Source organism: Athalia rosae, chromosome 3, assembly GCF_917208135.1.
Source record: "Athalia rosae chromosome 3, iyAthRosa1.1, whole genome shotgun sequence".
NCBI classification, from domain to species: Eukaryota; Metazoa; Arthropoda; class Insecta; order Hymenoptera; family Athaliidae; genus Athalia; species Athalia rosae.
Genome location: NC_064028.1, coordinates 19,179,184 through 19,194,754, shown reverse-complemented (window position 1 = coordinate 19,194,754; position 15,571 = coordinate 19,179,184). Strand labels below are relative to the sequence as shown.

General features: G+C 38.5%; 4 protein-coding genes across 5 annotated transcripts; 2 read left to right on the top strand and 2 right to left on the bottom strand.

The window, feature by feature from the left end:
* Positions 1-95: 95 nt before the first annotated feature.
* On the bottom strand, positions 96-4,684 carry LOC105689787. Its single transcript, XM_012407065.3, has 7 exons — positions 4,212-4,684; positions 3,954-4,143; positions 3,659-3,883; positions 3,186-3,345; positions 2,973-3,073; positions 2,771-2,899; positions 96-2,697 (listed from the first exon to the last, which is right to left on the bottom strand). The coding sequence occupies exons 1-7, from the start codon at positions 4,339-4,341 to the stop codon at positions 2,631-2,633; spliced, it is 1,002 nt and encodes a 333-aa protein (XP_012262488.2). The 5' UTR covers positions 4,342-4,684; the 3' UTR covers positions 96-2,630.
* Positions 4,667-7,300, top strand: LOC105689775 (transcription initiation factor IIB). Of its 2 annotated transcripts, none has more exons than XM_012407049.3 (5): positions 4,667-4,823; positions 5,222-5,332; positions 5,395-5,581; positions 5,660-6,130; positions 6,207-7,300. In XM_012407049.3, the coding sequence occupies exons 1-5, from the start codon at positions 4,807-4,809 to the stop codon at positions 6,366-6,368; spliced, it is 948 nt and encodes a 315-aa protein (XP_012262472.1). In that variant the 5' UTR covers positions 4,667-4,806; the 3' UTR covers positions 6,369-7,300. The 2 variants fall into 2 exon arrangements, with proteins under 2 accessions (XP_012262472.1, XP_012262473.2); XM_012407050.3 differs by having other exon boundaries at positions 4,813-4,940.
* On the bottom strand, positions 6,569-15,199 carry LOC105689935 (general transcription factor 3C polypeptide 5). Its single transcript, XM_012407324.3, has 8 exons — positions 15,063-15,199; positions 9,804-10,458; positions 9,544-9,726; positions 8,929-9,472; positions 8,292-8,867; positions 8,009-8,214; positions 7,740-7,923; positions 6,569-7,669 (listed from the first exon to the last, which is right to left on the bottom strand). Exons 2-8 carry the CDS (start codon positions 9,948-9,950, stop codon positions 7,467-7,469), a joined length of 2,043 nt encoding a protein of 680 aa, XP_012262747.2. The 5' UTR covers positions 9,951-10,458; positions 15,063-15,199; the 3' UTR covers positions 6,569-7,466.
* LOC105689936 (E3 ubiquitin-protein ligase MARCHF3-like) lies at positions 10,457-12,590 on the top strand. The gene is made up of 4 exons (XM_012407325.3): positions 10,457-10,805; positions 11,076-11,239; positions 11,780-11,994; positions 12,127-12,590. Exons 1-4 carry the CDS (start codon positions 10,634-10,636, stop codon positions 12,380-12,382), a joined length of 807 nt encoding a protein of 268 aa, XP_012262748.2. The 5' UTR covers positions 10,457-10,633; the 3' UTR covers positions 12,383-12,590.
* Positions 15,200-15,571: the final 372 nt, after the last annotated feature.

Here is a 15,571-nt window from a genome sequence, read left to right as displayed (position 1 = left end):
CCACCACATGAACTCGAGATTCTGACCCCTTGAACTCGGGGTGGCTGATAATTATTACATCTAAAAACAACTACATATTCGACTATCTGTATCTAAATCTTGAGCAAATCTCGCGCCCACTTTTAACCGTACGATTTCGCGGGCTATATATACCCCCTCCCGAGAGATTAACGTCGCACACTCCACACGGGGGGTGCAAAATTTATAATGAAAGGAAGGGGGGAGCGACTCCTGCGATTTAGGGAAGGACGGGAACAAAGTTCAAACCCTGGCGAGTAGATGGAAGGAAATGAGACTTTGTTTGGGTTTTAACTTCTTCTTTTTTTCTCCTACAGCGTTAAATATACGTATATATTTGAAACCGTCCGGTGAACTCCGGTTTCTTTGAACCTTGGATGTATGCGGTATATTAGTTGAAAAATTGGCGAGTGCACGTGATGCAAATAATCGTGGTGAACTATGAGCTGGTATAAACTGGTGTGAATAATAACGAGAAGAAAAAGCAGAAGTGCAACAGCATACAGATATTTTATTTTATTTTATAGTTTTTTTCGTTGCCCCGCAATGGATGTAGATAGAACGCGGCGTCGGTGAAAATAAATCGATAGTTTTAATTATAAATGGTTATCTATTCGCGTGCCACTCACAGAAAAGCTGCGACGTCTGAACTTTGTGTCGTTGTCCGGATATCGTTCGGTCGTTATTATAGCTTATTTTATACGATAATATACCCAACTGCAATTATGAATTATCGTACACACGATTACAGCTCTTGTACACGTTCTTGTACGAAAAAAAAAAAACAACAAAAACAACAAAAAAGAAGACCAGCTACCGCAGCTCAGCCTTTAGCCGCCATATCAATCTTCATCCCCGGCACGCTCGTTTCCTTATATTTCACTTTATACGATCATTCGCTCGCCCACCCAACACGTATGCACCATACAAACATGGATTTCTGATAGAATCCGCTTGAGCAGCAAAAACCTCCCCTCTTTCTATATTTTTCGCCCTCGTGTCCTTATATACTTACTTCTATGTACGCTCGGTGAACACGTATACATATGTGTATACATTATCGTCAGTGACCGAAGAACTATATATATAATAAAGAAATAATTGTATTCTTAATGCTAAATATCCAATTTAACAGACGTCTTCCCTTACTCGTTGCCCTCGATCAGTCAGTCATTCGAAGTTGGCATTATTTACAAATTCGTTGAAAGCACAGACGCAATATAAGGTGTGTCATTGTCGTGCAACGGGGATAAGCAATAACTGTCAGCTGCCCGTTTCCAGATCACCTCTCGACTTTAATTATTGCGTGCGTTGCTTCAGAATTCACCGAGGCGAGCGGACCTTGCAGATTGCAAAGTTAAAATACGCGCAACTCTTGTCGAAAATTAATCATCTCGTTAGATTAATTATAACACTGTATATATATATATACATTAATTCGAGGTGATATTACAATTCACGTCGGGAGGTTCTGAAAGACGAACAGAAAATAAAGTTCACCAGATATGAGTAAAAAAAAAAATAATCAAAAAAGCAAAAAGCAAATGAAGAAAAAGAAAACGCTGACCTCGTAGTATCGAATTCTAATCTTTAAAAAAGCCTCGTAGGGTCGGTTATAGTTTAAAGTGATATTCTATAATGAACGTAATACGTAGATTAGATAATAAAATTACATTAAATGATGAGACACGGACCTGCATACCGACTCTGGTCTCTCGCACAACAGGGGTCATTACAAGCATCTTCTACAAAAAACAGTGTGTTATTGTTATTGATCATCACAATCGTAACATCGGTCATTTAATGTATAGTTTTGTTTGTTGAGGCGATTGCAAAAGATTTTTTTGGACCCCCACATCTCGCCATTTCCATGTCCAATTGAAATGTTTTGTATTTTTGTACGCGGAATAGTGTACACGGATACACAAAAGTTAAGTTTTTACAGCCAAGATTGTTTTATTTTGTTTTTCTATGTATTTATTTCTGATAGCGATTCAACCGAACTTAATTTTATAACAAGATAGTATTCCCAAGAATGCCGCTGACGTCCGAAGTGTTGTTTCTTTTCATTTTGAAAACAGAAATCAAATATATATACGTTTATACGTACAAAATTGTACAATAACTATTAACCCGCGCTGAGGATCATTTGCCAAAGAGATTTTAATCCGTTGGTTACATGATGCGTTTTACTTGTGATTATTCGTATAATACTTGTTTGTAGAGGTTCGAAAAATATACTACACTATATAGTATAGTATCTTTTCGCGGTATTCGTTAAAAGGGTGACACCGTAAATCTTGCACATTTATCAAACACGAAACTCATTCGGTTGTATAATTAAAGCCACGCGTTACGTATGAACCTTGAATTATTTTTCAACGGATAAAGAGAAAATCACCCATGAACGATTAATGTATCGGCCGCGTGATTTAGAATCCGATCGCGGTACGAAGACCTTTTTTTCATTTCTTTGATTAAGGATAAATTGATATCGGTTTGACAAATACCATGAAATTCGTGGTGCGATAAAGATATAAAACGTTATGGTTTTAATTTATTATCCAAGGCTATACGCGTAATGTATATACAGAGCATTGCGATACATCAAATCATATCTGCATTTCACTTCGAGCGATTTGTCGGCGTCGCCGCAATTTAGGCGGTGGTCCCAAATACCTTGGAGAGCAGATTTTTTTTAAACAACCCAATGTTGAAATTAAATTTATATTCGAACACCGGAATTCCTTACCCTTGTATCGCAGGCAGTGAACCAGCAAATCTTCGAAGTTGAACTAATTCCTTTTCAATCAAAACAGCTCTTCCGGTCAATCGTCCTAGAAGTTCAGTCATCGCAACGTTGTCCAAGGAGTAATCCCACCTACGAAATTACGTCGATTAAGAATCCCTGAATTAATATCGTTTTTCCAATCATCAGTTTTTATTCGACAAACTTTTCTCCGAGGAAAGTTTCCGCTAGTGTAACCGGTGCCTGTCCTTTCAAATTGTTATGATCGAATCTTGTACCGATGTCCAAGCAGACGATTATTATCGACTATAGAAGAGAAAAAGAAATAAATGTACACGTATAAAAATTTGAGATTTTATATTCGTCGAATTTTCCAGAGGGATTTCTTTGATGAACTCGTCTTTTTATCTTTAGTTACTTGGGGAAAAGGCGCGTAGGTGTCATTGGCGAGGTGGCAAAGTGACGTAGCTACTTGAGGGTTGATTTTTTCGAACTCCTTGAGGACAACAACCTTTTGGCGACTCATGCGCTGTGTCATATCTTCGTAGAATTTCCAGAAGTCGTCGGTACTCTCGTAACTGCAATCGAAGTATCTCGTAATCGGGTATAATAATCACAGTTGTGATCGAAGTAACGCTATTCTAATTATTCATCATGCGGCTTTCGTAATTCTATGAATTCTGTACACACGCGATCACTGTGTCCGAATATTCATTTTATCTTTTCGTGATTTTTTGCCGTTCTACGCAACTGTATCTGATATTATAAAGTCACGTGTGCACAGCCTGTGACGTATGATTTGGCCACGACATATTTCAATTCTCATGGAAATATCTGTCGTAAAATGAGAAATCGGTAGAGAATCATAGGAACTCTTCTGGCTTATCATACTTTGAACAATCCAGCGTGACTTCGTCGATGTTTTCTTTAGGTTTTCGGAAGGAAGACATTACAGCGGCGGCTGTTGCCCGTGCAATTTTTATGCAGGTGTTTTTTGCGTCGGGAGAGGCGAGGCACAGGAGGATAGAGGGCCTTTCTGGATTTCTCCGGAGAATATGAGAGACTGCCGTCACGATTGTCGACATCGTCTCCGCAGACTGCGAGCAAAATTCTCGTCTAGGAGACATGAACAATACGAACGTGTCGTTATTGCTTGTCAGATCTCCGAATGGATTTGTTACTTTACCTGATCCTGTCCTCGAAAAGGGTGAAAAAAATAGCTCTTCTGTCGGTGAGGGTATTGCAACGGGCCATTTCGCAGCACCTCGAGAGCAATGGAATCGTTACGGTAATCAAAATTATAGCGAAAATCGCATACGGGGTCCAGTGAAGTAATGCTTCAAAGAAGATGTGCAGAAATGACCGTGAGATATCGGCTATCACGTGTAGTAAAATAGAGAAAGGATTATTGGACCATTATCGAAAATTTATGTATTTTCCTCACCCAAAGAGGTGCAGTTGGAATGCAGTTTTCCATTAAGGCAGTTATGCAATGGTGATGTCGCGTTAGATTTCTGCTCTTGATAGCAAATGTCAACCGCGTTTTCTAAATTTTTAAAATTTATCAAACGCATAGCAGCTGTATTTTGAATCTTTGAGAACGGGATGCAGAAAAATACGTGGGCAGAATCTGCGAAGAACTAAAATTTTGATAGTCTTTCCGAAAATATATTTATTTTTTTGTGTACGTGCACGCGCACGATACCACGGACAATTTTTCACTCATTTTGAATATAGTCGCTGTAAAACAATTGATTCAATTATTCCATGTAATCGATGTAAGTAATTCAGTCAACGAGTGTGTCCTTGATGAATTTGTAAATCCGCGGGTAGAATGTTCTGTAGTATCTCTCGAATCGTTCGAACTGCTCCGATAATCGAGCCGTGACTGTCAGCGAGGCTAGTCGCAAGTCGAAACCCAGTGTGGTGTAAATCAAAAGATCAAAAGTAAATCAAAAGTCGTACAGGTGTAACTTATAACTACGACGAGTTTTGTATTTTTATGCACATACGACACTTAAGAGATAACCAGATGAAATATGGCCAGTTCATCAAGGTGAATTTAAAGTGGTTTTGATGTTATTATAAAAAAAACCCGTCGATTACCCTATGGCATTTATGATTCTGTCGCGATGATACGCATCTCCACTCTTCTGTCAAATATGACGTTGAGGTTAGATTGAGTAACGCGCAAGTTGAACAGTTATCAGAGGAATGTATATACCTCTGATTTTGTCAACTTCTATTCCATAACTAGAACAATGCTATCTCTTAACTCAAAGTCACCAATCAAATTTTCCACCCACTTTATACACTCTACAAACATCTTGTCCTAGTTTTGGGGCACTGAAAAAAGAAATGTAACCTTGGGCCTCCTCCTAGGTCTTATTTCTATGAATAAAAATGAAAATCGAAACATTTTTCTTCTGCTATTTGATGATTTTACAATTACAGAAATGATACAAACAAAGTCTGCTGTTACGCACATCCAGATGCTCCTCTGATCGAGGACTACCGTGCCGGAGACCAAATTTGTTCAGAATGTGGCTTGGTTGTTGGGGACAGGTGAATTTAACGAAATTTCGATTCACCGATATTCAGTTCTTCACGTCAAATTGATTGTCTAGAGTAATCGATGTTGGCTCAGAGTGGCGGACGTTCAGCAACGAAAAGGCAGGTGTTGATCCTTCTCGTGTTGGTGGCCCAGAAAATCCATTACTCAATGGTTCGGACTTATCCACGATGATTGGCCCTGGGACTGGAGCTGCTTCGTTTGACGCTTTTGGAGCCTCTAAATATCAGAATCGGCGCACAGTAAGTCATTTGAGCATAAAACGACTGGTTCTTACATTTTTTGTATTCAGATAATTTCATATTAAATTCTTCTAACAGATGAGCAGCTCGGACAGAGCATTAATAAATGCTTTCCGTGAAATAAATGGTATGGCAGACCGAATAAATCTGCCAAAAACAATAGTCGACCGAGCAAACAATCTCTTCAAACAAGTACACGATGGAAAGAATTTGAAAGGCAGATCGAATGATGCGATTGCATCCGCTTGTCTGTACATTGCTTGCAGACAGGAAGGTGTACCGAGAACTTTCAAAGAGATTTGTGCAGTCAGTAAAATCAGCAAGAAAGAAATTGGAAGATGTTTTAAGCTGATCTTGAAGGCCTTAGAGACCAGTGTTGATCTCATCACAACTGGCGATTTCATGTCCAGATTCTGCTCCAATCTGGGACTGCCAAACATGGTACAAAGGGCAGCAACACACATCGCTAGAAAAGCAGTTGAAATTGATATCGTGCCCGGAAGATCACCCATATCAGTTGCTGCAGCAGCTATTTACATGGCTTCTCAGGTGAGGATTGCTGGTGTTCTTCTGGCTGACATTGTAAATTTCGTTTCACCATACGAGGTTTCGATTTTCGTTACAGGCTTCAGAAGATAAAAAATCGCAAAAAGAAATAGGAGACATTGCAGGTGTAGCCGATGTAACGATCAGACAATCATATAAACTGATGTATCACCATGCTATAAAACTTTTCCCAGAAGATTTCAAATTTGCTACACCCATCGAACATTTGCCTCAGATGTAAATTAGATTCTACCTTTAACCTTGGTGAGTATTTGAGTTACTCTGCGATGATCCTTCGTTTGATATACTGTGTATTCCTAGATTTATTCATCATTTCGTAGCATTATTAAATCGTATTCTCAGTTTACATTCCCATGGTGGCGCATCAATCTTGAGGACTCAGTTATCGATATGTCAGATTTTTTTAGAGCTACATGTCCGTTATTTTAATTTTAGTTTTATAATTCCTCGAAGATCTTGATCACATTTTTTTTTCACCATTTGAATTTACAATTTCGTCTTTTACTGGTTCAAACCCAGAAGCATGTAATATTTCTGTTTTATTCCCGGAACTACGAACCTCAGCACTGTAACTTTTGCTACCAAATTATCCACAGCCTTGGAATATTTGATTGTCAGTCCTTTTATGCATCAATTTAAATTCATCTTGATCTTTCATGACTCTTATAATTCGTATTCGGTGATGTATGTTGTTAAATAGTTCATTATCTGTGAGTATCCCAAAGCTAAATCAGCTAGTACTTGATGTTTGGCAAGATTAATTGAACGTAGTCGCTAAGACTTTTCAAACCTAGCCGCAGGTAACTACGACAATAAAATATTAGACTGTACAATTGGAGAAGATATGTTTCTTAAACCATGTCACTGCATCGTTTACCATGAAAAGCCATAGTGGCTTGGTAATTACGTGAATATCACAAAATGTCTATTCAGCAAGTCCAAAATTTACCTTAATTTAAAAGTCTTCAGACGAGACGAATTACACATTAACATCCATTATGCGTAACCACTATACAGCGTTCACTAATTGTTCTTGAATTATACATATTCCACAATGCCTTTGTAAGTATCGGACATACATATATATATACACATATTTATATATATTATATATATATATATGATGTAAAAGGATTAAACTCTTGTAAAATACTAAATTTTATTTGTTCTGCCTATCATCTATCTATCCATCCCGAGTTTCTGTTGTTTGTAACGTGCTGCAGCCATTGAAAAAATTTAACAGTGAACCAATTTTTTTAATTATCAATTTATTAAAATATAAACAATATCCTTGGCCAGGTCTCGGGTACATGAAACACTACGAATCTTGTCGACTCGTACTCGGCATTTCAGACTCATTTACCTCTTCCCATTCGTCATCCGATCCTCCGGGAATCACTTCCATGTGAATCGAGGTAGAATCTGGATTGATGAGATGACTATTCTTCGATTGCTTGTTGTTGAATCGTCCAAGTTTGATTTTTGATTTAAATTTGCGCTTACGAGGCAATGATGTTGGGTCTGAAATACAAAAAAAACTTAAGAGTGAGCCGCAATGCGCAGCAGTATTGTTGAACTATAATTTACTTACAATCTTCAGGAATATTCATCTGCTTTCTAAGAACTCCGCGAACCTGTTTATTTATTATTTCTCTGCAGTGATCGTCAAAACCAACTGGCAGCCAACCCATTTTTTCATGGCACTTTGTGTCAGGTGTAGGATCGGGTAGCTTGGACAACATCTCTTGTATTTCATCGACATGGACGTCACAGTACTAAAATTTTTAAATGCAAACATAATTCCTGAATTCAAAATCCGCCTAATCAATTACTAACCGCATACTAGCGAATAATTCGTACCTGGTAAAACATTTGCCTGGAAGGTGGCACCGTTCCTTCTTCATAGAGATAAACGTTTTTATGCAGATGCTTTTCCTTCTTCCTGTCATTTTCTGGCCATGTTGCAGAGAGAACTGTAGTCTTTGGTTTCGAAGCTGGTGCCAATTTGTAAGGCAAAATGTAGTTCGAATAACTTCGCTTACATTTCACTGTTGACTCTAGTCCGTCTGTCAAAAAACAAAACCAGAAACTTCATATTCCCGAAGCAAATTTCGTGTTCGCACCCGAAAATGTAAAGACCTACGCATTGCCTTCAATCTGTAATCCAGAGTCTGATAAATCCTGGCTGTAGGATCTTTTCTAGGATCGTATCCCAGCTTAACCCACATGATTCTCCAAGGGCCGGTCATAAAGTAATAAGCGACTGAGGGCAGAAGAATCTTTAATTGTTCGCTCGTAAATTTCGTTTCGTACATCAGCGCATTCTTGGACCAAATGGGTCGCTGTTCGAAAAATTTTCTAACCCTTTCCAGATGGAAAGTTTGCAGGAACTTGACCCTCATCGCATTCTCTATGCCTTTTGGCGGATGCGTCGGAACGGCTGGAGTATGGAAGTTTATGAAATTTGAATAACCCGCTCGTCTCTTTCGCGTTTTTCCTATCACGTTTTCTGGCGCCGAATCCGTGCCTGTTTTTGGTACATATAATTGCACGTTATCCATCCGACTAAACGCTGCTGGCGGCAAGAAATAGGGAACCTTGTTTTTCAGCCAACTATAGGGTGGCACATTAACTGGGTAAATCGAATCATAGATGCATTCATTCTCCCCGGGATTTTTCATACTCGGCGTTATCGGGAGGTACTGAAAATCACAAAGATCTGGAAACAGAAAGACAGCGTCTTGATAAAGAAAAATTTCCCAAATTAAAAATTTACTTACTCATAAAACGGAATTCTGTATCAACTTGGCCCAAAACAGCCAGTTCTGGTAGTTCGTAGTCTGCGTCTTGTGACAAGTCCTTGTATTTGTTTTTTTCAAAGAGATGTAAACAGCTTTCTTTAAATTTAGCATCTGTATTAGAATCTTTTCGTTCTCTTCCTGTTGCATCTTCTGTATCATGATCTTCACCTTCTCCCGCTCTATCGTGATCAGGGCTCAGACTGCAGTCTGCAATTTTGCTTGTTAATTCGTTCAACCCATGCCTAACCTCAGCTGCGGTGTTTGATTTTTCCTGCAGAGTTTCCTGATTACTATTAACAGAATCTTCAAAATCTCTTGGACCTTCTGTAGTTCCCATATTAATAACTTCTACTACTTCTGCAGTAGTCTTCTGCTCGTCAACTTCGTCTCTGATCCGTTTGTTTTTCACTTTGACTTTTAATAAAAACCCAGTTGTCACATGACGATCGCCGCAGGCTGGCTTACAATATCCGTCGGCAGGTCTAAATCTGAGTTCCAATCTGCGATTACGTGTATCCACAGCCTGAGGGAGGAAGTAGTTAGGTGGTATCATCGAACTCAAAAATCTATGAAAATATTGAATTGAATACAAACCGTTGAAATAGATGTCAAACCACCTAGAGTCTCGATAGCTTTTTCTGTATTGATCACATTTCCAGGATACTTAATGCACACAAATTTTCTATCAAATCTATGGCCCCCAGGTAACACAGGTCCGATGTATTCTCTCTCCTCAGGATAATTGTCATCATCAACCTCATTTTGGCTGTGTTGTTCCTGCGAGGGAGATAAATTTACATACTGGAGTTTGATACAGTTGAGATCTAATATCTTAAACACAAAGTTAAACGAACTTTCCCCGCGTTTCTTCGACCGTTCTCCAGAGATTCGTCGCTGTCATAAGGCTCATCTTCGTAATCACCGATATTGAAATCGCTGTCACTGTCATCGTTGTTGTTGTCAATGGCTTCCTCGTCGCTAAAATCGCCCTTGGAGCTCATAGCTGTTTTCAGATTTTATCCGCGCAGATATTTGCTCATTTCTTATTCAATAATATTTCTAAAACTTTGCTTCCGTGATGTAAACATTATTTTATATTTTAGGTTAAACTACTGGCGGCTTGCGTTGCGTCTTGGACAAATATTGCGTGTTGTCGTCTGTGTTTCTCCTGTCACGTGTGCGTGTCATTTAAATTGCCAGTGAATAGGGGTAAAAACATCCGGTCAACTATATTTTCTGAAACTTGTTTTATTTATAAAAATGAGGGAAAATCTAATTTGTAGCACTAAATATGTTCACAAACGTAAGCGTTTTTAAAATATGATTTCGAATTTGGATATCATGAGCATTCAATGTGAAAACTCTCGGGGTTGACCTTAATTTTCTCCCGCCTTTAGCGATGATCGCGTGTACGTACAAATATTTTTTCGAATTTTCAAAGTTTGTTTATCAGCAAGAGTCCAATTGATGTACCTAGGTGTCCCCAGAGACAAAAGATTTCAGCCCGTACTGTAATCAGATAGGCAAACCTTGAAACTCACGTAAAGATGATTACACAATCATTCTGTAATGTGACATGACATACAGTCTGCAGAGAACCTTCGATTGGTTCTTTGTGAAGATTAGAGCGATAGAAAGATAAAACGTTGATTATAGCGGAGTGATAAATTTTTATGGTACGAGAATGAAAGATTCAGATAAAGTGAACTCAGGTGACACATTCGAACTGACTTTAACGTCGATCTCCTCACTATCATCTTCAACATCGCCATCTTCGGGTTCATACAAAAGAACGATGGCTTCAACACCCGAAAAGCAAAATTCTTCGTCAATATACTGCAGGATTTGTCACGAAGGTAATTCGATTCTCGTCTTTTAATATTGTAACTATACGGATGAATATTCTTTCAGTCGTTTATAAATGGAACAATGAACAATAACAATATTATTACCTACATCGTTATCTGAAAACTCATACCATCAGCCATTCTCATTATCTGTATTTACATGCTTCTTCTAAACAGAGACTACATAGCGTCATGATCGGCAGTTGAAATTAGTCAATTGAATTCAAAGTTGTACAGTTCGTTTTTCATTCGTTTTTTCGTTTCTCTTCATTTTTCGAGATGAGAGTCTTGAAGAATTGGTGGACCCCTGTAAATGTGCTGGATCTGTGGGCCTCGTCCATACAAGCTGTTTGGAAAAATGGCTGTCTACTTCGAACAGCGACCGTTGTGAGATTTGTAAATGGGTTTTCACAATCGAAAGAAAGCACAAACCTATTGGGCAGGTGAGTAATTCATGTATAGTTAATTTACATCGCGTGACTGATGCCAGAATTCGAGTTTTTGTATTTTTCTCAAAGGCAGAAGAGCGTATGTTTTCGAAGTTTTTTTTATAACAAGAAAACGTGAAAATAGGTCGAACACAATCGGCACCGTCTAATCGGTAAGTTAAAGCCACGAAAAGATCGAATATGTGAGCTCACTAGTACCAGAAGGGCGTATGTTCAAAAAGACACGAAAATCGAGAGGATCTGAAAAAGTTTGTTTTCGAAACACATTCATTTAAACTATACTAGAACTTTAATGTTTGTTTTTTTTTCATACGCCCTTCTGCCTCCAATTTCCCGGAATACTCTGTGAAATATTCGGATCACTAATGAAATGTGTTTCGAAAACTAACTTCTTCAGATTATTTTCTTTTTGTAACATACGCCCTTCTGGCTTTGAACTGCGTTTTTGGCGTTTACGACCTTCTAGCATTAGTCACGTGTCATGTATGTGTACGTTTAACGTAAAACAAATGAAACCACAATGGTTCTACGCAGTGGTGGAGAAGTAGCAATGGTAACGGCGCGAGAGGAATCGCAGGAGATGCAATATGCCTCTCGATATTGACGCCATTGTGTTTTGCCGCAACATATTTATGCGCTCTCGGTGCATCTGGATATTCCGGTCTCGGATATTGGGAGGGAACTGGATTGGCCATTCTATGCTCACTTCTCGTTATAACGTATTGTCTCTGGCTAAGCATCACCGTCAGGTTGGAAATATTTTCATACTTACACATTAGAAAACAAACAAAACAAAAAAAAAAAAGGACAAAGCATATGATTCAACCCAGCTGGAGAGTGTTACATATTTTCTTTTTTTCCGAACTTCTGGACCTATTCAGATTTCACTACAAATTATGGCGTCGATGGCGCAAACAAAATCAGGACGTTATTTTACTGGTAAAGCACAAGGCTGATGGTGCGTTGGAAAACAATTCGGAAAATCTGTCGAAAAAACCACCGCGAAACAGACAAGAGAGGAATAATCACAGCTGGAATATGTGCGGAAGGCCAGCACCGAGATTTCTCTACAGTATTCCTTTCAGTCATAGTCAAGATCCGACTTATACTTTCCATCAACAGACAAGTTTCGTCTGACCGTTTATACGTAGCGAATGATAAACTTTTTATAATTTTATTACCAGTATAAATAGAACAGCAACCAAAATTATGTAAGATCTAAGTTATGTATGCTTCACTATAAGGTAAACCTCAGTGACATTATTTAATTTCTTTTTTTTTACGATATTCATACGTGTTAATTTTAATGTAATTTTCAAGAATATAAGATATTTTTTTATTCGTATATATACGTGTAGAAATTCTGGTGTGGTTGTAACGATCGGTTGCGAATACATATACACAAGAAATCGTTTTGTTGCGAAGTCACACAAAATAGCGGCGACCGCATAAAAATTATAGATATATATACGCAACGTGTATATAAATTTTCGAACGATTTTCATCAAGGCCAGCCATTTCCTACATGTGTACACTATAAATAAGTATATCACCCTAATTACGTTTTCCCCCCAGTTATTTTGATCAAATTTTCATCAATTTAATAATACCATTCGATCCACCAGTTTAAGGGATGTTTGAATGTACGAAAAACGACATCTTGGCTATAAGAATTATATCAAAAATGAATTAGGTGATCCCCTGATGGCAGATAACGGCGACGTCCCTACTTATATACATACAATTACAGGATCCAGACGTTCTATTAAAAAAGAATTATCCTATCCCGGTGTAAAAATTCGAAATAATTCGCTAAGATCGTTATGCTTTTGTTGCAACACAAGGGTAAGACGGACTCGCTCATGAATCGCTGCAGTACGTGTATTTACAACTTGCCTGCGATTCACCGTAAACTTGGTATTTTCACCGAAGAATTATTAATAATCGTGATATGTTAGCGACATGAAATGTAATCGGTCGTGGTTAGCGTTGCGCGGGTAGATTTTTTTGTCCAGCAGCATACACGTAACCGAAGACTTGTGACCGGTATAGATATAGTTCCGATGGCGTGATATTGTGGAAACGGGATCTACATGGAAAGTTATAACTACTTAGGGTTTAGAATTATGCATGGTTCTAGGTATGTGAGACGAGGGACATCGAGCAGCTGTCCATCTTGTATATTATTTACATATCTTCACTAGAAGCTATAGCAGGCGGACACAAATCCACTTTTATACTTCTATCTATCGACGAGAATTCAAAGAGAATCTCGATCTTTTCCACTGGAAAAAGGTATTCTATTTTCTACCGTTTGTTAGCGCCTCCGTTCATCCTCCATGCACGTACTACAGATGTATATCTGAATCATGTTTACCTAGGCATCCTGAGTGCTCGATGAGTCAAACATTCAAATTCCTATTAGCCCTCCTTGGCCGCCGTGGGTAGATTTTACCCATACCTATTTGCGATTTTTTTTTTAACATATTCAAATTTTGTCATGTTGACACATCTTCGAGAATCTCTGAAGTATTTTCTAATATTTTTTCTATCGCGATCCGACTGATAGTTTTCACACAGCAACCATTTGAAATTGACTGGCTGAATTCGACCCAGTGTGACCACGGAGGGTTTGGAATTTTGCAAAAAAAATCTGTTCGTATTCAATGAAAAAAAAGTGCACCCGTTCTTTCGAATGTACTTGGTAATTCGATCTGAGGAATTATTCATTTATCTGCATGCACCGATGTAATTTCATGTGTTTTTTTTTTTCCTTCATAATTACGGGAGCTCAATTCGTTCGATTCTTTGATCGTAGGCTACGAAATGTACGAACGGTTGAGTGTAAACGCGGTACGCAGAGGTCGAGGCAAATTGTACCTTGAAACTATAATAATTAAAAGCGTCGCTGAAAAAAAAAACCGAGGCAATTGCACATTAAAATACCTAACACTCCACCGATCAAGGTCCGATTATTACTCGAGACGCGGACTGTGAAAAATTCATTCGTGCGCTTGATAGAAGAAAATTTGCGCAAAAAAAACGAAAAACTTTTTCACCAGTACGCGGGGTATCGGACAACTGGGAAATGATCTTATGAATTTCTTATTCCAACTGTAGTTATTTCTTACGGTACCCCAATTTCAATATTAACTTTTTTTTTTTTTCTCTCTTTGCTCTAACAACCCTTTTTCAACGTCTGCAACGAGCGAACTCTCATCGCGACGTTATGCGACAATTTTATAAAAATTAGAAAACCGCGATGCGGACGATCCCTCCCCGGTAATTCAAATATAACTCACGATCTACTGATTTTCAATTATTCCGTTCGATAAGTCTTCGGTGAAAACGGACCATCGGGTCCGTCGTAGCCGGTGCCTAATAATAATTTCAATTTATAAGTCAGGAGTCGCGTAAACTGGGTTATTTCGACGAGGCTCTCTCCGCAGTTTCGTTCTTCTTTAATTATTCCCCATATACATGTGTGTAGATAATTTTCTCACAACTACAGAATGCCTGATTTAATAGGAGCAAGCGTCGTTCGCGTCTGTGTAGGTCCTCTAATTAATAATCGTACCTAGGTTAATTATTAAACCGTTAGACGTCCTTGCCGGCTACCCAACTTTAAAATGAAACTTCGTTTTCGATTTCGCGATCCTGAATTTTTGCAGTTTGATGAAAATCGTGACGTGAATTTTCGGTCGATCTTGACCATACGAATTCTCATGACGATTTCAACGATTCTGACCATCGGGGAGAACTTCGAATTTCGCAAACCTTGTAATTGACGAAATTCTCACCTGTGAACTGTACGCACCTTACGAAGAAAAATGACCGCAACGCCTGCGCGTCTGTTTCCATGACGACAAGTAGTACAGGTCAACCACTAGTGAAACGCAGTAGACTCAACGTATCCACCGCAAAACTTAGTATAAAAGCATCGTAATAACGAAACGAAATTTCACAGTTCAAACATCGCTTAGCGAAGTCCCTCAATATCATTTTCTCATAGAGTATCGGGCTCAAAACTATTTTACCGAAGGATTATCAATTAAAAGAGATTCACATTAACCCGCGGCGGACATTTTCACTGATTCCACCGATAACACCGACTATCCTTGGCATTCGATAAAATAACAACCACATACAAATGACTCATCGCTGTCCGGAGTGTAAAAATTGTGATCAAATAACAGATAATATTTTACACGTCACAAATACTTGCTCGACCGATGAGTGATAACTATAAACGCCCCGACTAATTAACCAAAGTGAATTGGAAGTGAGCTAAGGGTGGAAAAAAAAAATCGGTTCCCCTTAGGCGTT